This window comes from Oncorhynchus kisutch, unplaced genomic scaffold, assembly GCF_002021735.2.
Source record: "Oncorhynchus kisutch isolate 150728-3 unplaced genomic scaffold, Okis_V2 scaffold3749, whole genome shotgun sequence".
NCBI lineage: Eukaryota > Metazoa > Chordata > Actinopteri > Salmoniformes > Salmonidae > Oncorhynchus > Oncorhynchus kisutch.
The window spans coordinates 616,553-639,813 of NW_022265694.1; the positions used below are offsets into that span (position 1 = coordinate 616,553).

A 23,261-nucleotide genomic window follows, 5' to 3' on the forward strand; every position below is an offset into this window, starting at 1 on the left:
ACGCCGCCAAGTCATGTAGCTAGACTGGAGACACCAAGTCATGTAGCTAGACTGGAGAAGCCGCCAAGTGATGTAGCTAGACAGGAGGAGACACCAAGTCATGTAGCTAGACTGGAGACGCCGCTAAGTCATGTAGCTAGACAGGAGACACCCAGTCATGTAGCTGGACAGGAGGAGACACCAAGTCATGTAGCTAGACAGGAGGAGACACCAAGTCATGTAGCTAGACTGGAGACGCCGCCAAGTCATGTAGCTAGACTGGAGACGCCGCCACGTCATGTAGCTAGACTGGAGACACCAAGTCATGTAGCTAGACAGGAGACACCAAGTCATGTAGCTAGACTGGAGACGCCGCCAAGTCATGTAGCTAGACAGGAGACGCCGCCAAGTCATGTAGCTAGACTGGAGACACCAAGTCATGTAGCTAGACAGGAGGAGACACCAAGTCATGTATCTAGACAGGAGACATTGCCAAGTCATGTAGCTAGACTGGAGACAAAGTCAAGTAGCTAGACAGGAGACACCAAGTCATGTAGCTAGACTGGAGACGCCGCCAAGTCATGTAGCTAGACAGGAGAGGCTGCCAAGTCATGTAGCTAGACTGGAGACACCAAGTCATGTAGCTAGACAGGAGACACCACCAAGTCATGTAGCTAGACAGGAGACACCAAGTCATGTAGCTAGACAGGAGACACCACCAAGTCATGTAGTTAGACTGGAGACACAAAGTCAAGTAGCTAGACAGGAGACACCAAGTCATGTAGCTAGACAGGAGACACCAAGTCATGTAGCTAGACAGGAGACACCAAGTCAAGTAGCTCGACAGGAGACACCAAGTCAAGTAGCTCGACAGGAGACACCAAGTCATGTAGCTAGACATGAGACACCAAGTAATGTAGCTAGACAGGAGACACCAAGTCAAGTAGCTAGACAGGAGACACCAAGTCATGTAGCTAGACAGGAGACACCGAGTCATGTAGCTCGACAGGAGACACCGAGTCATGTAGCTAGACATGAGACACCAAGTCAAGTAGCTCGACAGGAGACACCAAGTCAAGTAGCTCGACAGGAGACACCAAGTCAAGTAGCTAGACAGGAGACACCAAGTCATGTAGCTAGACAGGAGACACCAAGTCAAGTAGATCGACAGGAGACACCAAGTCATGTAGATAGACAGGAGACACCAAGTCAAGTAGCTCGACAGGAGACACCAAGTCAAGTAGCTCGACAGGAGACAAAGTAGCTCGACTGAATCTTACAGAATCAACTTCGTCAGTGATGAATGTTCATTTGCTCTGTCGAACAGATATAATTACTGTCAGACAGCTGATATAGGTCCACCATGTTGTGTGTGTACTAACTACGCTGTCTGGGGAGAGAACAATATCCCTTGTATTGTATGGACAAGACCGGGTCTCGTACGGAAATCTAATCAATCTTATCTATCTGACAAACTGCTCCTGAGAGAGTGAATTATTTAATGAGTTCTCTTCCGTCTGAAACCTGAGCGTAATTCAATTGCAATAAAATAACATTAGGGCTGACAAGGCTATTAGAAGTTGTTTTAATTGACTGCTCTTTGGAGGTTACGGTCTGTGGCTTTTACTGTGACAAACCTCACCTCTCAGACTCAGAAAAACAAGGAAATGTCTGCCATCTAGTGGCTGAAAAACAGACTTGCTAGGAGTTGGGCTTTGGTACTTTAGCTATAGCTAAACGAGATTTAGAAGGCTAGCATCGCAAGAATACCTTAGCTGAAATAAGAGGAGACAAGATCATTAAAAACACTTATTCAATATTTATTAGTATGGTCAAAGAAGTTGATGAATAGTAAAAACGTAGACAATCTCTTGAAACGAATTCCCCAGATATATCTTTAAAACAAAGTAAGAGTGCTGAAAGACAGGATGGATCGACTCCACCGTAGTAAACATGGTTACCGTGACAACAGTAGAGCCGAAACCACCCAACAGACGACAGCTAACGGAGGTATTATATTATATCTTATGGTGTTTCAAAATAAACAACAAACTATGCTGGGATGAAAGGCACTGATTTGTTACGAGACTATTTAAAATCAGATGAGTAAATAATCATACCAATACTGTTGAATTAACATGATGTATTCTTATTCGTTTGTAAAAAAGCACAAGGTACTGTGGTAGGGGAAAACTGTTGAACACACTTAACAATACCAACACACCAGAGCTACGTTACACTATCTATCAACAGGTCTGGAAACAGTTGTACCAACACACCAGAGCTATGTTACACTATCTATCAACAGGTCAGGAAACAGTTGTACCAACACACCAGAGCTACTTTACACCATCTATCTCCACGTCTGGAAACAGTTGAAAACACCAGAGCTACTTTACACCATCTATCTCCAGGTCTGGAAACAGTTGAAACCACCAGAGCTACTTTACACCATCTATCTCCAGGTCTGGAAACAGTTGAAAACACCAGAGCTACTTTACACCATCTATCTCCAGGTCTGGAAACAGTTGAAACCAACAGAGCTACTTTACACTATCTATCTCCAGGTCTGGAACCAGTTGAAAACACCAGAGCTACTTTACACCATCTATCTCCAGGTCTGGATACAGTTGTACCAACACACCAGAGCTATGTTACACTATCTATCAACAGGTCTGGAAACAGTTGTACCAACACACCAGAGCTACTTTACACCATCTATCTCCAGGTCTGGAAACAGTTGAAACCACCAGAGCTACTTTACACCATCTATCTCCAGGTCTGGAAACAGTTGAAACCACCAGAGCTACTTTACACCATCTATCTCCAGGTCTGGAACCAGTTGTTCCAAAACACCATGGTGTTTCCAACTGTTTACACCATCTATCTCCAGGTCTGGAACCAGTTGTTCCAACACACCATGGTGTTTCCAACTGTTTACACCATCTATCTCCAGGTCTGGAACCAGTTGAAACCACCAGAGCTACTTTACACTATCTATCTCCAGGTCTGGAACCAGTTGTTCCAAAACACCATGGTGTTTCCAACTGTTTACACCATCTATCTCCAGGTCTGGAAACAGTTGTTCCAAAACACCATGGTGTTTCCAACTGTTTACACCATCTATCTCCAGGTCTGGAACCAGTAACCATCAATCCATCCATAGTGGAAAGCATCAGATGCGAAGTGAACATGATTATGGAGCTTCCTCTAGTACTATACAGTCAGCAGTGGTTCACCATTGACCTCTACAGTAATGTCTGACACTAAGGGCTCTATTCAGTCTGGGTGGCTGAAGTGGTACAGGTTGTTTACGGTCTCCACTAACCCGGGAACATGGCCTTTAAAATGTTCATATCATGCTGTAAAACGCTGAACTTCCAACCATTCAGATTGAATAGAGCCCTAAATCCCACAACAGTTCAACAACGAGTGATCAAATCCAGTTGGTCACAGAGGAGTGTATGACGGTCAGGATATCAGGTCAGGAGGTCAGGTCAGTCTACATGCTGAGGATACGGTCAGGAGACCAGGTCAGGAGGTCAGGCTCCATGCTGAGGATACGGTCAGGAGATCAGGTCAGGAGGTCAGGTCAGGCTCCATGCTGAGGATACGGTCAGGAGATCAGGTCAGGAGGTCAGGTCAGGCTCCATGCTGAGGATACGGTCAAGAGACTAGGTCAGGAGATCAGGTCAAGAGACCAGGTCAGGAGGTCGGTCAGGTCAGGCTCCATGCTGAGGATACGGTCAGGAGACCAGGTCAGGAGGTCAGGTCAGGAGGTCAGGCTCCATGCTGAGGATACGGTCAGGAGACCAGGACAGGAGGTCAGGTCAGGAGGTCAGGCTCCATGCTGAGGATACGGTCAGGAGATCAGGTCAGGAGGTCAGGTCAGGCTCCATGCTGAGGATACGGTCAGGAGATCAGGTCAGGAGGTCAGGTCAGGCTCCATGCTGAGGATACGGTCAAGAGACTAGGTCAGGAGATCAGGTCAAGAGACCAGGTCAGGAGGTCGGTCAGGTCAGGCTCCATGCTGAGGATACGGTCAGGAGACCAGGTCAGGAGGTCAGGCTCCATGCTGAGGATACGGTCAGGAGATCAGGTCAGGAGGTCAGGTCAGGAGGTCAGGCTCCATGCTGAGGATACGGTCAGGAGACCAGGTCAGGAGGTCAGGTCAGGAGGTCAGGCTCCATGCTGAGGATACGGTCAGGAGACCAGGTCAGGAGGTCAGGTCAGGAGGTCAGGCTCCATGCTGAGGATACGGTCAGGAGACCAGGTCAGGAGATCAGGTCAGGAGGTCAGGCTCCATGCTGAGGATACGGTCAGGAGACCAGGTCAGGAGGTCAGGTCAGGCTCCATGCTGAGGATACGGTCAGGAGACCAGGTCAGGAGGTCAGGTCAGGAGGTCAGGCTCCATGCTGAGGATACGGTCAGGAGATCAGGTCAGGAGATCAGTCTACACGATGAGGAAACAGCCAGACCAGGGCAGGAGGTCAGGTCAGGAGATCAGTCTACACGATGAGGAAACAGCCAGACCAGGGCAGGAGGTCCTGGTCAGGAGATCAGTCTACACGATGAGGAAACAGCCAGACCAGGTCAGGAGGTCAGTGATCATACTCCTTGTCTATAAACTTGGCCATGGTGGACAGCTGGATGTTGGTTGTGCCCTCATAAATGGTACCTGTGTAGATACAGAGACAGAGAAACAGCTTTAATGACCATTACACCAACACTGGAATGGAACATTACAGACAACATGTTATCACACGTTAATGTCCATAACTTCCACCAATAATTAAAATAGAGAGTTCTCCTTAATCAGTACTGGACCAAAGAGAAACAGTTCACTCAGTCTGTCGAACTGCGCCTGGATCTGCCAAAATCTCTGCCATCAACAGTCAAAGTAGAACCAACCGATGAAAGCAAAGTGTCATTGTGTCATAAGAGGACGCCACAGGGCCCCGTCCTCTTACCTAGGACGCCACAGGGCCCCGTCCTCTTACCTAGGACGCCACAGGGCCCCGTCCTCTTACCTAGGACGCCACAGGGCCCCGTCCTCTTACCTAGGACGCCACAGGGCCCCGTCCTCTTACCTAGGACGCCACAGGGCCCCGTCCTCTTACCTAGGACGCCACAGGGCCCCGTCCTCTTACCTAGGACGCCACAGGGCCCCGTCCTCTTACCTAGGACGCCACACAGGGCCCCGTCCTCTTATTTTGGACACACCCCCTCTCTCCTAGCACCCACCCCCTCTCTCCTAGCCCACACACCCCCTCTCTCCTAGCCCACACACCCCCTCTCTCCTAGCCCACCCACCCCCTCTCTCCTAGCCCACCCACTCCCTCTCTCCTAGCCCACACACCCCCTCTCTCCTAGCCCACCCACCCCCTCTCTCCTAGCCCACCCACCCCCTCTCTCCTAGCCCACCCACTCCCTCTCTCCTAGCCCACCCACCCCCTCTCTCCTAGCCCACCCACTCCCTCTCTCCTAGCCCACCCACCCCCTCTCTCCTAGCACACCAAGGTCAGACCAGACAGAGGAATTCCTCGAGGATCAGATTACCTTCTGTGTAGCCCAGCACCACCACCCCCCCCCCCCCCTCCCCACTCCACCTTGCTGTGGCACAATAACTAGCTAGCTAACTGTAGTTATGACGTTCCTCAACACCACCCCACAGAGTCATGTTACCCACCGGGTTGCATAGCAACAGTACAGGATAGCTTTGGAACTAGCATTAGAAACGTACCTATTTTACAATCTCTGTAGTACTTCTCAACAGGGTAGTCTTTGGTGAAGCCTACCCCTCCCATCCACTCGATGCATTTTGAAGTGGTCAACGTTGCCACCTAATTTATGCAGAAAAGAACAAGGAACAATCAACACAAATACTGTGATGCTGTTGAATGAAGTAGTTTGGATTTGCACTGTTCATTCCCTCTTTTAGAAGAGCAGGGCGGGACCCTATCGGAGCAGGGCGGGACCCCTCTCGGAGCAGGGCGGTACCCTCTCCGAGCAGGGCGGTACCCCTCCCAGAGCAGGGCGGGACCCCTCCCCGAGCAGGGCGGGACCCCTCCCGGAGCAGGGCGGGACCCCTCCCGGAGCAGGGCGGGACCCCTCCCGGAGCAGGGCGGTTACCCTCCCGGAGCAGGGCGGTACCCCTCCCAGAGCAGGGCGGGACCCCTCCCCGAGCAGGGCGGTACCCCTCCCGGAGCAGGGCGGTACCCCTCCCGGAGCAGGGCGGTTACCCTCCCGGAGCAGGGCGGTTACCCTCCCGGAGCAGGGCGGGACCCCTCCCCGGCAGGGTGGTATCCCTCCCAGAGCAGGGCGGGACCCCTCCCCGAGCAGGGCGGTACCCCTCCCGGAGCAGGGCGGTTACCCTCCCGGAGCAGGGCGGTTACCCTCCCGGAGCAGGGCGGTTACCCTCCCGGAGCAGGGCGGTTACCCTCCCGGAGCAGGGCGGTTACCCTCCCGGAGCAGGGCGGTTACCCTCCCGGAGCAGGGCGGGACCCCTCTCGGAGCAGGGCGGGACCCCTCTCCGAGCAGGGCGGGACCCTATCGGAGCAGGGCGGTACCCCTCCCGGAGCAGGGCGGTACCCCTCCCGGAGCAGGGCGGTACCCCTCCCGGAGCAGGGCGGTACCCCTCCCGGAGCAGGGCGGTACCCCTCTCGGAGCAGGGCGGGACCCTATCGGAGCAGGGCGGGACCCTATCGGAGCAGGGCGGGACCCTATCGGAGCAGGGCGGGACCTTATCGGAGCAGGGCGGGACCCTATCGGAGCAGGGCGGGACCCTATCGGAGCAGGGCGGGACCCTCTCGGAGCAGGGCGGTTACCCTCTCGGAGCAGGGCGGGACCCTATCGGAGCAGGGCGGTTACCCTCTCGGAGCAGGGCGGGGACCCTCTCGGAGCAGGGCGGGACCCCTCTCCGAGCAGGGCGGGACCCCTCTCCGAGCAGGGTTCTGATACAGGACCAGTCCAGTGATTATATGATCGTAGCACTCTGAGACGCTGTATGAATGTGGGCCTTGGTCTCTACATTCAGCTCACCTCTGAGGTGAAGTACTTGGCCATGCAGGCCTCCTTGATGAAAGGTCGTCCTGCCTCCTTCAGCCGGGCAGCGTTGTAGGTAAGCAGCCTGGCAGCCTCTATCTGGGTGGCTACATGGGCGATCTGGTGCTGCATGGCCTGAAACACATTACAGAACACCCTTTAGATGTGGTGCTGTAACACATTACAGAACACCCTTTAGATGTGGTGCTGCATGGCCTGTAACACATTACAGAACACCCTTTAGATGTGGTGCTGCAACACATTACAGAACACCCTTTAGATGTGGTGCTGTAACACATTACAGAACACCCTTTAGATGTGGTGCTGCAACACATTACAGAACACCCTTTAGATGTGGTGCTGCATGGCCTGTAACACATTATATAAGCATCATGATCACTAGCGTGCTGGAGTTCCCTTCCAATACAACACTGGTTCTGTGTGGCTCAGGTGGTAGAGCATGGCGCTTGCAATGCCAGGGCTGTGGGTTCGATTCCCGCTGGGGCCAGCCAGGCTAAAACGTATGCAGACATGACTGAGTCGCTTTGGATTTTTTTATTTTTAAGTGTCTGCTAAATGACCTTGATTATTGTTAAAGATGGAGAATAATGGAGGTTTTTAAAATAAATCACAAAGATCAGTTTGATAGAAGACAGCAAGCCACACACTGGTCATAGCAGCAACACCTACAAGTGGAGAAACATTAATCCCATGACCAGGAAATCTTTTAAAATGTGTTAAATGAATAGGTTTTTAACCTGGAAGTCGAAGATGCGTTTGCCAAACTGAACCCTCTGTCTGGTGTAGGGAACGGCCTGGTCGAAGCAACCCTGAGCCAGTCCCAGCATCTGAGCAGCGATCCCAATCCTGCCTTCGTTCAGCATGCCGATGGCGTACTTGTATCCGTGGCCGATCTGACCCAAGACGTTCTTCTCAGGAACCTTCAACAAAACCAGAATCACTTTTATTCGCAAAGTACATTTCAACGTAGCCAGAATGTGACTTGGTGAAATGTTGGTGCCAACAACAGACAAAATATTAGGCTCCGTCCTCCGACAAAAACAACTCTTGGGTCGACCAAGAGTCCCTCAGTTCTTTCGACCAATCCATTGGTTGAAAAAACAAAAAAACAAAAAGAAAATGTATTTTTCATTCATATATAGACACACCCTATGTGTTTTAATCAAATCAACTATATTCACTGAGCTTGTCTGATGCTTTAAGCGCACTGTTTGATTAAATAATTAAAGACACAAAACGATTCAAGAGGGTGTTTGACGGCACTTGCAGCGCTGTGTAACAAATCATTTTTTTAAAAAGGCAGCGACTGCTCGTGTGACTGGGGCACGTTGTTGTCCCGCTCTCCTCCCTGCTGCAGCTAGCAGGCACCACAATACAGCTATAGTGTTTATTGTGCTGTCCATGCTGCAACATAATTACAGACGTTTCTACTTGTTTCTCTGACCGAAAAGTTCTGTTAGCGTAAATTTGTCCGTCTAAATCCGTCTAGTCCTCGCATTCTTTAAGTGACATGTATGTGACCAATAGGACCTGACCTATATCCTATCATAAATCACTATAAAATTGGTTATAAACTCCGAAGACATTGACAGCAAAATGGATACGGAGGATGTGAATAAGAAACTCTGAAAAACAGCGGGAATGTTTACCGGTTGCTCAGGAGGAAACGGGAAAATCAGATATGTGGAAGACATTTTTTGATTTAGTTGTGGAAACTTCTAGAGATACAAGAAAAACACCACAGCAGCTGTTAGATTACAACACAAATTCTAACCATTTGGAAACAGTGTTATTAAGTAACAATAAACAGTTAACAGTGTACAATTTTAAGTGTACCAGAGTGTCTGTTCATAACCGATTGTAAAATAATCCCTGACACATTGCGGTTTATTTATTGTTTAGGCTAATTATTCAAGGCTACCTTTCTTTCCTTTTAAAACTAAAATGTTTTGATGACATTTCTAAAGCATGAATGACCCTTTATGCTGTGTGATGACATGAGCAAATGAATGATTGATACAGTAGTCTATATTTAAAAAATAAATGCCAGAGGGGGTGTGGCCAATATAAAACGGCTAAGGGCTGTTCTTAGGCACGACGCAACGCGGAGGTAACCAATATGCTGGTTACCTTTGCTATTATGCACATAGCAACGGTAACCAATATGCTGGTTACCTTTGCTATTATGCACATAGCAACGGTAACCAATATGCTGGTTACCTTTGCTATTATGCACATAGCAACGGTAACCAATATGCTGGTTACCTTTGCTATTATGCACATAGCAACGGTAACCAATATGCTGGTTACCTTTGCTATTATGCACATAGCAACGGTAACCAATATGCTGGTTACCTTTGCTATTATGCACATAGCAACGGTAACCAATATGCTGGTTAACTCTGATATTATGCACATAGCAACGGAAACCAATATGCTGGTTAACTCTGATATTATGCACATAGCAACGGTAACCAATATGCTGGTTAACTCTGATATTATGCACATAGCAACGGTAACCAATATGCTGGTTAACTCTGATATTATGCACATAGCAACGTGGTGTAAGGAAAGAGGGCCTATTCAACGGTTCAGAACCGCAGACAGCGACATCTATCCAACGTGGGAGCAGTCGTTATAAAATAATATTTATTTATTGATTAGTGTTGCACCGTTGTTCTAACATAATATAACCCATATATATAACTTCAGTAGCACGTCTAACAGTGATGGACTACGACATCCCCCACGGCCTCCGCAACGGATTGGTCCACTCGGACAGACGCAAATCACACCGGTGTCTTGTATGCCAATGAAAATAATGTAATAATCTGCTCGACTAAAGAAATCTCTGGTCGACCAACAGCCTATGGACCAATCAAAGGACCGGTCGACTAAATGGGGCCAGCCCGACAAAATATATAGACAGAATCTAAAGTACGGATACTCTAAAACTGGCCACTTCTAGAGAGTACAGACACATTTCATATACGCAGCTAGAAGGTAGAGTCATTATTATACACATTACATTACCATTCAATCAACATGCTTCTGATCCACACATTACATTACCCTTCAATCAACATGCTTCTGATCCACACATTACATTACCCTTCAATCAACATGCTTCTGATCCACACATTACATTACCATTCAATCAACATGCTTCTGATCCACACATTACATTACCCTTCAATCAACATGCTTCTGATCCACACATTACATTACCCTTCAATCAACATGCTTCTGATCCACACATTACATTACCATTCAGTCAACATGCTTCTGATCCACACATTACATTACCATTCAATCAACATGCTTCTGATCCACACATTACATTACCATTCAGTCAACATGCTTCTGATCCACACATTACATTACCATTCAATCAACATGCTTCTGATCCACACATTACATTAACCTTCAATCAACATGCTTCTGATCCACACATTACATTAACCTTCAATCAACATGCTTCTGATCCACACATTACATTACCATTCAATCAACATGCTTCTGATCCACACATTACATTAACCTTCAATCAACATGCTTCTGATCCACACATTACATTAACCTTCAATCAACATGCTTCTGATCCACACATTACATTACCATTCAATCAACATGCTTCTGATCCACACATTACATTACCATTCAATCAACATGCTTCTGATCCACACATTACATTACCATTCAATCAACATGCTTCTGATCCACACATTACATTACCCTTCAACATGCTTCTGATCCACACATTACATTACCCTTCAATCAACATGCTTCTGATCCACACATTACATTACCATTCAATCAACATGCTTCTGATCTGATGGACAGGTTGATACATATCAGATTCACCTTTTCATTGTTGGTTGTTGTTACGGTCTATATTTGTTCGTATATAGAATGTGTGTCTTGATGTTGTCCAGGTTGAAGAGCCTACCTACCTTGATGTTATCCAGGTTGAAGAGTCTACCTACCTTGATGTTATCCAGGTTGAAGAACCTACCTACCTTGATGTTGTCCAGGTTGAGAGAACTGGTTGAAGAACCTACCTACCTTGATGTTGTCCAGGTTGAAGAGGACTGGTTGAAGAGCCTACCCACCTTGATGTTATCCAGGTTGAAGAGCCTACCTACCTTGATGTTATCCAGGTTGAAGAGCCTACCTACCTTGATGTTGTCCAAGTTGAAGAGCCTATCTACCTTGATGTTATCCTGGTTGAGAGGACAGGTTGAAGAGCCTACCTATCTTGATGTTGTCCAGGTTAAGGACAGGTTGAAGAGCCTACCTACCTTGATGTTGTCCAGGTTAAGAGGACAGGTTGAAGAGCCTACCTACCTTGATGTTGTCCAAGTTGAAGAGCCTATCTACCTTGATGTTGTCCTGGTTGAGAGGACAGGTTGAAGAGCCTACCTATCTTGATGTTGTCCAGGTTGAGAGGACAGGTTGAAGAGCCTACCTACCTTGATGTTATCCAGGTTGAAGAGCCTACCTACCTTGATGTTGTCCAGGTTGAAGAGCCTACCTACCTTGATGTTGTCCAGGTTGAGAGGACAGGTTGAAGAGCCTACCTACCTTGATGTTATCCAGGTTGAAGAGCCTACCTACCTTGATGTTATCCAGGTTGAAGAGCCTACCTACCTTGATGTTGTCCAGGTTGAGAGGACAGGTTGAAGAGCCTACCTACCTTGATGTTGTCCAGGTTGAAGAGCCTACCTACCTTGATGTTGTCCAGGTTGAGAGGACAGGTTGAAGAGCCTACCTACCTTGATGTTATCCAGGTTAAGAGGACAGGTTGAAGAGCCTACCTACCTTGATGTTATCCAGGTTGAGAGGACAGGTTGAAGAGCCTACCTACCTTGATGTTATCCAGGTTAAGAGGACAGGTTGAAGAGCCTACCTACCTTGATGTTGTCCAGGTTGAGAGGACAGGTTGAAGAGCCTACCTACCTTGATGTTATCCAGGTTGAGAGGACAGGTTGAAGAGCCTACCTACCTTGATGTTATCCAGGTTGAAGAGCCTACCTACCTTGATGTTATCCAGGTTGAGAGGACAGGTTGAAGAGCCTACCTACCTTGATGTTATCCAGGTTGAGAGGACAGGTTGAAGAAGCTCTCAGACCCAGTTTGTTCTCCTTCTTGCCGATCTGAAGCCCCTCGGTGTCTCTGTCCACGACGAAGCAGCTGATACCTCGGTGACCCTGGCAACAAAAGAGGAAGATACTGTCATTTACTACTTGATACAAAATCTAACTTTATTGGTCACATACACAGGTTCCAACAGCGTGTCAACCAGGAAGTAGCTGTTTCCTAGGAGCTACCACTCAACAGGACATATCAAACACTAAGGAGAAGACAAACACTAAGGAGAAACTCCTCTACAGTCTGAAGACAAACACTAAGGAGAAACTCCTCCACAGTCTGAAGACAAACACTAAGGAGAAACTCCTCCACAGCCTGAAGACAAGACAAACACTAAGGAGAAACTCCTCCACAGTCTGAAGACAAGACAAACACTAAGGAGAAACTCCTCCACAGTCTGAAGACAAACACTAAGGAGAAACTCCTCTACAGTCTGAAGACAAACACTAAGGAGAAACTCCTCCACAGTCTGAAGACAAGACAAACACTAAGGAGAAACTCCTCTACAGTCTGAAGACAAGACAAACACTAAGGAGAAACTCCTCTACAGTCTGAAGACAAGACAAACACTAAGGAGAAACTCCTCCACAGTCTGAAGACAAACACTAAGGAGAAACTCCTCCACAGTCTGAAGACAAGACAAACACTAAGGAGAAACTCCTCTACAGTCTGAAGACAAGACAAACACTAAGGAGAAACTCCTCTACAGTCTGAAGACAAGACAAACACTAAGGAGAAACTCCTCTACAGTCTGAAGACAAACACTAAGGAGAAACTCCTCCACAGCCTGAAGACAAACACTAAGGAGAAACTCCTCCACAGTCTGAAGACAAACACTAAGGAGAAACTCCTCTACAGTCTGAAGACAAGACAAACACTAAGGAGAAACTCCTCTACAGTCTGAAGACAAGACAAACACTAAGGAGAAACTCCTCCACAGTCTGAAGACAAGACAAACACTAAGGAGAAACTCCTCTACAGTCTGAAGACAAGACAAACACTAAGGAGAAACTCCTCCACAGCCTGAAGACAAACACTAAGGAGAAACTCCTCCACAGTCTGAAGACAAGACAAACACTAAGGAGAAACTCCTCTACAGTCTGAAGACAAGACAAACACTAAGGAGAAACTCCTCTACAGTCTGAAGACAAGACAAACACTAAGGAGAAACTCCTCTACAGTCTGAAGACAAACACTAAGGAGAAACTCCTCCACAGCCTGAAGACAAACACTAAGGAGAAACTCCTCCACAGTCTGAAGACAAACACTAAGGAGAAACTCCTCTACAGTCTGAAGACAAGACAAACACTAAGGAGAAACTCCTCTACAGTCTGAAGACAAGACAAACACTAAGGAGAAACTCCTCTACAGTCTGAAGACAAGACAAACACTAAGGAGAAAATCCTCTACAGTCTGAAGACAAACACTAAGGAGAAACTCCTCCACAGTCTGAAGACAAACACTCAGGAGAAACTCCTCCACAGTCTGAAGACAAGACAAACACTAAGGAGAAACTCCTCCACAGTCTGAAGACAAGACAAACACTAAGGAGAAACTCCTCCACAGTCTGAAGACAAGACAAACACTAAGGAGAAACTCCTCTACAGTCTGAAGACAAGACAAACACTAAGGAGAAACTCCTCCACAGCCTGAAGACAAACACTAAGGAGAAACTCCTCCACAGTCTGAAGACAAGACAAACACTAAGGAGAAACTCCTCTACAGTCTGAAGACAAGACAAACACTAAGGAGAAACTCCTCCACAGTCTGAAGACAAGACAAACACTAAGGAGAAACTCCTCCACAGCGTGGGTTTGGTTGGTGACTGCGTGGGTTTGGTTGTTGACTGCGTGGGTTTGGTTGGTGACTGCGTGGGTTGGTGACTGCGTGGGTTTGTTTGGTGACTGCGTGGGTTGGTGACTGCGTGGGTTTGTTTGGTGACTGCGTGGGTTTGTTTGGTGACTGCGTGGGTTTGGTTGGTGACTGCGTGGGTTTGGTTGGTGACTGCGTGGGTTTGGTTGGTGACTGCGTGGGTTTGGTTGGTGACTGCGTGGGTTTGGTTGGTGACTGCGTGGGTTTGGTTGGTGACTGCGTGGGTTTGGTTGGTGACTGCGTGGGTTTGGTTGGTGACTGCGTGGGTTTGGTTGGTGACTGCGTGGGTTTGGTTGGTGACTGCGTGGGTTTGATTGGTGACTGAGTGGGTTTGTTCGGTGACTGCGTGGGTTTGGTTGGTGACTGCGTGGGTTGGGTTGGTGACTGCGTGGGATGGGTTGGTGACTGCGTGGGTTGGGTTGGTGACTGCGTGGGTTGGGTTGGTGACTGCGTGGGTTGGGTTGGTGACTGCGTGGGTTGGGTTGGTGACTGCGTGGGTTGGGTTGGTGACTGCGTGGGTTTGTTTGGTGACTGCGTGGGTTGGGTTGGTGACTGCGTGGGTTGGTGACTGCGTGGGTTGGTGACTGCGTGGGTTTGTTTTGTGACTGCGTGGGTTTGGTTGGTGACTGCGTGGGTTCGGTTGGTGACTGCGTGGGTTGGGTTGGTGACTGCGTGGGTTGGGTTGGTGACTGCGTGTGTGGGTTGGGTTGGGTTGGTGACTGCGTGTGTGGGTTGGGTTGGTGACTGCGTGTGTGGGTTGGGTTGGTGACTGCGTGCGTGGGTTGTGTTGGTGACTGCGTGCGTGCGTGGGTTGGGTTGGTGACTGCGTGCGTGCGTGGGTTGGGTTGGTGACTGCGCGCGTGGGTTGGGTTGGTGACTGCGTGCGTGGGTTGGGTCGGTGACTGCGTGCGTGGGTTGGGTTGGTGACTGCGTGCGTGGGTTGGGTTGGTGACTGCGTGCGTGGGTTGGGTTGGTGACTGCGTGCGTGGGTTGGGTTGGTGACTGCGTGCGTGGGTTGGGTTGGTGACTGCGTGCGTGGGTTGGGTTGGTGACTGCGTGCGTGGGTTGGGTTGGTGACTGCGTGGGTTGGGTTGGTGACTGCATGGGTTGGGTTGGTGACTGCATGGGTTGGGTTGGGTTGGTGACTGCATGGGTTGGGTTGGGTTGGTGACTGCATGGGTTGGGTTGGGTTGGTGACTGCGTGGGTTGGTGACTGCATGGGTTTGTTTGGTGACTGCGTGGGTCGGTGACTGCGTGGGTCGGTGACTGCGTGGGTCGGTGACTGCGTGGGTTGGTGACTGCGTGGGTTTGTTTTGTGACTGCGTGGGTTTGGTTGGTGCGTGGGTTTGGTTGGTGACTGCGTGGGTTGGGTTGGTGACTGCGTGGGTTGGGTTGGTGACTGCGTGTGTGGGTTGGGTTGGGTTGGTGACTGCGTGTGTGGGTTGGGTTGGTGACTGCGTGTGTGGGTTGGGTTGGTGACTGCGTGCGTGGGTTGGGTTGGTGACCGTGCGTGGGTTGTGTTGGTGACTGCGTGCGTGCGTGGGTTGGGTTGGTGACTGCGTGCGTGCGTGGGTTGGGTTGGTGACTGCGCGCGTGGGTTGGGTTGGTGACTGCGTGCGTGGGTTGGGTTGGTGACTGCGTGCGTGGGTTGGGTTGGTGACTGCGTGCGTGGGTTGGGTTGGTGACTGCGTGCGTGGGTTGGGTTGGTGACTGCGTGCGTGGGTTGGGTTGGTGACTGCGTGCGTGGGTTGGGTTGGTGACTGCGTGCGTGGGTTGGGTTGGTGACTGCGTGCGTGGGTTGGGTTGGTGACTGCGTGGGTTGGGTTGGTGACTGCGTGGGTTGGGTTGGTGACTGCGTGGGTTGGGTTGGTGACTGCATGGGTTGGGTTGGGTTGGTGACTGCGTGGGTTGGGTTGGTGACTGCGTGGGTTGGTGACTGCATGGGTTTGTTTGGTGACTGCGTGGGTCGGTGACTGCGTGGGTCGGTGACTGCGTGGGTCGGTGACTGCGTGGGTTGGTGACTGCGTGGGGTTGAACTCACAGCAGACGGGTCCACGTTGGCCATCACCAGAAACACCCCGGCTTGCTCTGCATTGCTGATCCACATCTTGGAACCGTTGATGATGTAATAGTCTCCATGTTTGTCAGCGCGCGTCTTCAGAGAGAAGGCATCGCTCCCCGACTCTGCTTCTGACAGGCAGAAACTACCAACCTACAGGACAGGACAACAAGGTATCAGCATCATTACATGGACAGGTCTGGAACTACAGGACAACAAGGTATCAGCATCATTACATGGACAGGTCTGGAACTACAGGACAACAAGGTATCAGCATCATTACATGGACAGGTCTGGAACTACAGGACAACAAGGTATCAGCATCATTACATGGACAGGTCTGGAACTACAGGACAACAAGGTATCAGCATCATTACATGGACAGGTCTGGAACTACAGGACAACAAGGTATCAGCATCATTACATGGACAGGTCTGGAACTACAGGACAACAAGGTATCAGAATCATTACATGGACAGGTCTGGAACTACAGGACAACAAGGTATCAGCATCATTACATGGACAGGTCTGGAACTACAGGACAACAAGGTATCAGCATCATTACATGGACAGGTCTGGGACTACCAACCTACAGTACAGGACAACAAGGTATCAGCATCATTACATGGACAGGTCTGGAACTACAGGACAACAAGGTATCAGCATCATTACATGGACAGGTCTGGAACTACAGTACAGGACAACAAGGTGTCAGCATCATTACATGGACAGGTCTGGGACTACCAACCTACAGTACAGGACAACAAGGTATCATTACATGGACAGGTCTGGAACCTCCAACCTACAGGACAACAAGGCGTTAGCATCATTACATGGACAGGTCTGGGACTACAGTACAGGACAACAAGGTATCAGCATCATTACATGGACAGGTCTGGAACTACAGGACAACAAGGTATCAGCATCATTACATGGACAAGTCTGGAACTACAGTACAGGACAACAAGGTATCAGCATCATTACATGGACAGGTCTGGAACTACAGGACAACAAGGTATCAGCATCATTACATGGACAGGTCTGGATCTACAGTACAGGACACACAGATGCACTACCTCTCACTACCCTTAAATCAAAACACATAGGCCACATATTTCCTCTCGGCTAGAAACCCGTTGAATAAAATCAATAGGACAGGCGACCTGTTAAATCCCTCACCATGTCTGTTGACAGCCGGCTGAGATACCGCTCTTTCTGGGCTGCGGTCCCCAGCTTGGTGAACAGCGTGTTGATGAGGGTGTTCTGGATGTCACACAGCACGGCCACGGAGGCGTCCACTTTGGCCAGCTCCTCAATGACCAGGATGGAGGAGAAGAACGTGGAGCCGGTTCCTCCGTACTCTGGGTCGATCTCTATGCCCATCAGCTGGGAAGTGACAATGAATCATCTGACAAATTAATGGGGAATACTCAGGTACATACAACAGGGTGGTGTTCAAGACATACTTTAACGTGTCAGCATCAGGGTAGTGTCCATTTTGACAACAGGGCAGTGTCCATTTTGACAACAGGGCAGTGTCCATTTTGACAACAGGGCAGTGTCCTTTTTGACAACAGGGCAGTGTCCTTTTTGACAACAGGGCAGTGTCCTTTTTGACAACAAGGCAGTGTCCTTTTTGACAACAAGGCAGTGTCCTTTTGGACAACAGGGCAGTGTCCTTTTTTGACAACAGGGCAGTGTCCTTTTTTACAACAGGGCAGTGTCCTTTTTTGACAACAGGGCAGTGTCCATTTTGACAACAGGGCAGTGTCCATTTTGACAACAGGGCAGTGTCCATTTTGGACACCAGGGCAGTGTCTAATGAACATGGCGGAGGTAGGTTAGGTCTATTCCACGGTAACGGAATTATGCTGGTTTAACAAACCAACTCCATGCACAAGGACTAATTGTAACAATTTCCCTTTGAACATTTGACAAAAATACATTCCCTAGAAGAACTGCGCCAAAGTTTGGTAACAGAATTTCGGTAAAATCTCCCCCAGTTTCTTATGTGAGAACGCTTTACAAGAACTCTAAATATACACTGAGTGTACAAAACATTAGGAACACCTTCCTAATATTGAGTTGCACCCCCTTTTGCCCCTCAGAACAGCATCAATTCGTTGGTGGACCGTTCTTGATACACTCGGGGAAACTGTTGAGTGTGGAAAACCCAGCAGCGTTGCAGTTCTTGACACCAACCGGTGCGTCCTGGACCCTACTACCATACCCTGTTCAAAGGCACTTCAATCTTTAGTCTTCCCCATTCACCCTCTGAATGGTCACACATACACAATCAATGTCTCAAGGCTTAAAAGTCCTTCTTTAACCACCTGTCTCCTCCCCTTCATCTACACTGATTGAAGTGGATTTAACAAGTGACATCAATAAGGGATCATAGCTTTCACCTGGATTCACCTGGTCAGGCTGTCATGGAACATGTTGTACACTCAGTGTCTTGAGAATTAAGATTCCAAGATGTCTGTTGACATCCTATTCTTTCTGCAGACATGACACCTCGACTCCAAAAATATATATTTTGGTTATTGAACTACACTGTTGATTTCCATCCGGTAACAGAATTACGGTAACGGAACTACATCATGGGTCCCTGATCAGTATTCTACAGAAATGCATAATTATGGATATGAATATAATTCTCTTCATGGTGATGTATCCTGGGTAATATCCTGCTTTACATATTTGGGTATTATTCGACACACTAGCTAGTATTCTAATGAGCTCCGCCCCCAAACTAGACCAAATTTGGTTGGTCCGGACCAGACCAAATCTGAACCAATCATAGACATCTATGTTTCACATCACAGTACAGCACAGTGTAGTTCAGTACAGTAGATATGTTCAGTGCAGTACATTATACTGTGCTCTACTCTACTGTGATCGGAACCAATTAGAGACGTCTGTCTGGGCCAAATCAAAGCCGCTCTGGACCCAAAAAAATCTACATCTGTGGACGTTTAAAATCAAGGACAGGGCGGACTGACAACATTTCAGTGGGTGAGGATGCTTGTAACAGTAAATGGAAAGAGAGTAGGTGTCAGTACGAGCTGGGAGAGGTGACACACTTGGGGGGGGGGCTGTCCAAATTGGCCTATGAGCTGAACATAACAGTATGTCAGTGGAAGGGAGGACAGTAGCAGGTGACTCAACCGTGGTTGGTGACTACTATGATTTGCCATTGTAGCCAATTCAATTGCAGTAATTCCGTTACTTATTTTTTTATAATTCCATTACCGATTTGGTAACAGAATTACACGTTTTAAATCAATTAATCATTCATGAACAAAATGTATATTCGTATAAACACCAACTACCTTTACTTGTTATTTCTGTAAACATTCATTATCCTCATGAAGAGAGAATTGAAAATATCTTAAAACACACAGTAGGGTCCGAAATGATTGACACCCTTGATAAAGAGGAGCTTAAATGACTGTATAAAATAAATCATTCAAACACTGAGCTTTATGCTAAAAAATAAATAAGCGTCAATTATATTATTTTCTACTAATTGAAAATGCAATTTTGTTTTTAACTAGCAATAGTTTATGATTTGTATATATTTTTTTAAGTTAGGGGTCAAAATGACCTTAAGAGGATAACTGCATTTAGCTTTAAATTTGACCCCCACTTCAAGTTGGTTCTAATGGGTCCTTTTACATGGAAATGCCCCTATGAGCTTCAAGTTGGTTCTAATGGGTCCTTTTACATGGAAATGCCCCTATGAGCTTCACGTTGGTTCTAAATGGGTCCTTATGAGCTTCACATTGGTTCTAATGGGTCCTTTTACATGGAAATGCCCCTATGAGCTTCACGTTGGTTCTAAATGGGTCCTTATGAGCTTCACATTGGTTCTAAAATGGGTCCTTTTACATGGAAATGCCCTGAGCCTAATGACCATAGGATGTAAAGAAGAGAAACACATACCCCCTGTTCAAAGAGTGACTTTATCACTTCCGGGTCCATGAGAGAGTTTTCGTCCATCTTCGACACAAACGGGGCAAGACGCTCCTGTGCAAACTTGTTCACTGTTCAAATGTGGGACATTAAAATGAAATGCAATGTGACTTAATTAATTGAACTTTTTAGACCAATCCATAGCATGATCCAGTCTGTTAATGAAATCTTATTGGTTTTTATTATTTTCTACAGTGTAGAATAATAGTGAAGACAACAACACTATGGAATAACACAATATATTTAATATTCTTCAAAGTAGCCACCCTTTGCCTTGATGACACTCTTGGCATTCTCTCAACCAGCTTGATGAGGTAGTCACCTGGAATGCATTTCAATTAACAGGTGTGTCTTGTTAAAAGTTTATTTGTGGAATTTCTTTCCTTCTTAATAAGTTTGGGCCAATCAGTTGTGTTGTGACAAGGTAGGGGTGGTATACAGAATATAGCCCTATATGGTAAAAGACCAAGTCCATATTATGGCAACAACAACTCAAATAAGCAAAGATAAATGACAGTCCATCATTACTTTAAGACATGAAGGCCAGTCAATCTGGAAAATTTCAAGAACTTTGAAAGTTTCTTCAAGTGCAGTCGCAAGTGCTATGATGAAACTGGCTCTCATGAGGACCGCCACAGGAAAGGAAGACCCAGAGTTACCTCTGCTGCAGAGGACAAGTTCATTAGAGTTACCAGCATCAGATTGCAGCCCAAATAAATGCTTCAGAATTCAAGTAACAGACACATCTCAACATCAACTGTTCAGAGGAGACTCAGGCCTTCATGGTCAAATTGCTGCAAAAAATCCACTAAAGGACACCAGTAAGAAGAGACTTGCTTGGGCCAAGAAAAACGAGCAATGAACATTAGACTGGTGGAAATCTGTCCTTTTTGTCTGGTGAGTGCAAACTGGAGATTTTTGGTTCCAACCGCTGTCTTTTTGAAAAGCAGAGTAGGATTATCTCAGCACGTGTGGTTCCCAAAATGAAGCATGGAGGAGGTGTTATGGTGTGGGGTGCTTTGCTGGTGACACGGTCTGTGATTTGTTTAGAATTCTTGGCAGTCTTAGCCAGCATGGCTACCACAGCATTCTGCATTGATATGCTATCCCATCTGGTCTGGGCTTAGTGGGACTATCATTTGTTTTTCAACAGGACAATGACCCAACACACCTCCAGGCTGTGTAAGGGCTATTTGACCATCAGATGACCTTGCCTCCACAATCACCCAACCTCAACTCAACTCAATTGAGATGGTTTGGGATGAGTTGGACCACAGAGTGAAGGAAAAGTAGCCAACAAGAAGTCAGCATTGGACTGTTGGAAAAGCATTCCTTGTGAAGCTGGTTGAGAGAATGCCATGAGTGTGTAAAGCTGTCAAGGCAAAGGGTGGTTACTTTATCATGTAAAATATAACATCATCTGATTTGTTTAACACTTGTTTTGCTTACTACATGATTCCATGTGTTATTTCATAGTTTTGATGTCTTCACTATTATTCTGCAATGTAGAAAATAGTCTAATTTAAAATTTAAAAAACTTGAATGAGTAGGTGTCAACTTTTGACTGGTATTGTATGTGACATATATATATATACTTTGTTGCTCTGCCTACTGTATATCCGGCATGCTCCAACTCACCAGCATCCCTCATCATCCCCTCCTCCTCAGAATATGTCTGTAGTGGAGGGTAGGAGACCCCCAGAGCAGCAGCCTGCTCTGCAGACATGTCTGGTTGGGTGGATCTGTTCCGCAGCCCATGTTGGCACACACTCCATGGTCGGGACACCTGCCTACCAACCTGAAATAACACCAGTTACATTTTCGCTGATGGATGACATGATACAACTTGAGTGTCTAGGCAAAAAGTTGCCACTCTACTCAATCCCCCCCAAAAAGATTTGCCTGGCTACCCAAACTCCTTGTTAGGGCAACCATCCATTTGATTAAATCCATTTGAATTCAATCCCTTTTTGACAGCACCCCTTTTGATTTGTACCAAACCTTTCACACATATTTGCCTGTCGTAGAAGTGCTCGGAAAGTGACTTTTTGGACATGAATGCTAAAACATTCAAGAGAAATGTGACCTATTTAGCATACCCCACCATACCATGAGACATCCATGTCTTCATCACCAGAAAAAATAAACAGTTGAGTTTGATTTCATAAAAGCTTAAAAACAGGGTTGTCAATAAAAAATAAAATAAAAATGGACAATTTTTGAATTTATTTTAATTTTTTTATTTACCTTAAATATAAATTATCTACAAAAGCATTAATTCATTTTTAAGTAGCATTTCCAATTTTATTCCCATTTTAGTAAATTTATCCGCCAAAACATTATACCCACCCTGTATTCAAGATCATGTTGTCTCAACCAATGGTGGGCACAAGTAGGGCTACAACATATACAAATATAGTTGGAGGTCCAGACATCAGAGAACGTTGACAAACCCTGTTTGTAAGCTTTTATGATATCAAACTCAACCGTTTATTTGTTTCCAGTAGTGTCTCATGGTAAAGTGGGGTATGCAGAATAGGTCAACTTTGAGCACCTTTAGCTCTTGAATGTTTTGGCACTCAGGTTAAAAAAAAATCTCTTTCTGAGCACTTCTAAAATGTTAAATAGTGAACTTAGCTAGCGACAATAGAGCACTGGAACAATTCAGTTTGAGTCGTCAGGCAACAAACATCCATACTCCAGCATGAGTGAATATGAGAGAGTGGCTATATAGGACAAGATAAAAAGCAGTGACACAGGCAGGACATTTCTTCATGAGTAACTTGTGGTGTAACTGACGCAGGCGGTAACTAACTAGCTAACGTTATGTCATTTTTATTATCATGCAGCTAACTAGCCAACGCGTTGTGTGATAGCAGGTTACGAAATGGGGTAATTTAAAGTTACAAAAAAACACTCACTATCTAAGTTCGTATTTCTAATTAAGTATGACTACACAAAGACAACATATCCTAAAAACAACAATGTGAACGAAGAAACCGCTTTTGCATTACTTATTCGTCTCACCTTTGAGAAGCACCTGATCAAGGGCGAAGCCATGTTTTTCTCTTGTTTACATCTGAGTGTGTTCACTTTCCTAATGACCGGGTGAAACAGCGACCGTGGAACGGTTTTCGCATCTTTCACTTTGGTAGAA

General features: G+C 47.0%; 1 protein-coding gene across 3 annotated transcripts; it reads right to left on the reverse strand.

Annotated features, from left to right (window-relative positions):
• Positions 1-1,778: 1,778 nt before the first annotated feature.
• Positions 1,779-23,261, reverse strand: LOC116371844 (short/branched chain specific acyl-CoA dehydrogenase, mitochondrial-like). 3 transcript variants are annotated; one of them, XR_004209042.1, is made up of 11 exons: positions 23,132-23,261; positions 21,743-21,902; positions 20,075-20,175; positions 17,306-17,512; positions 16,109-16,279; positions 12,129-12,254; positions 7,782-7,964; positions 7,021-7,158; positions 5,723-5,822; positions 4,513-4,657; positions 1,779-4,457 (listed from the first exon to the last, which is right to left on the reverse strand). XR_004209042.1 is itself a non-coding variant. In XM_031820928.1 (11 exons), coding segments are annotated over exons 1-11 (1,296 nt in total). In that variant the 5' UTR covers positions 23,165-23,261; the 3' UTR covers positions 1,779-4,524. The 3 variants fall into 3 exon arrangements, 2 of the variants coding, with proteins under 2 accessions (XP_031676788.1, XP_031676787.1); XM_031820928.1 differs by having other exon boundaries at positions 1,779-4,526; positions 4,583-4,657; XM_031820927.1 differs by having other exon boundaries at positions 1,779-4,657.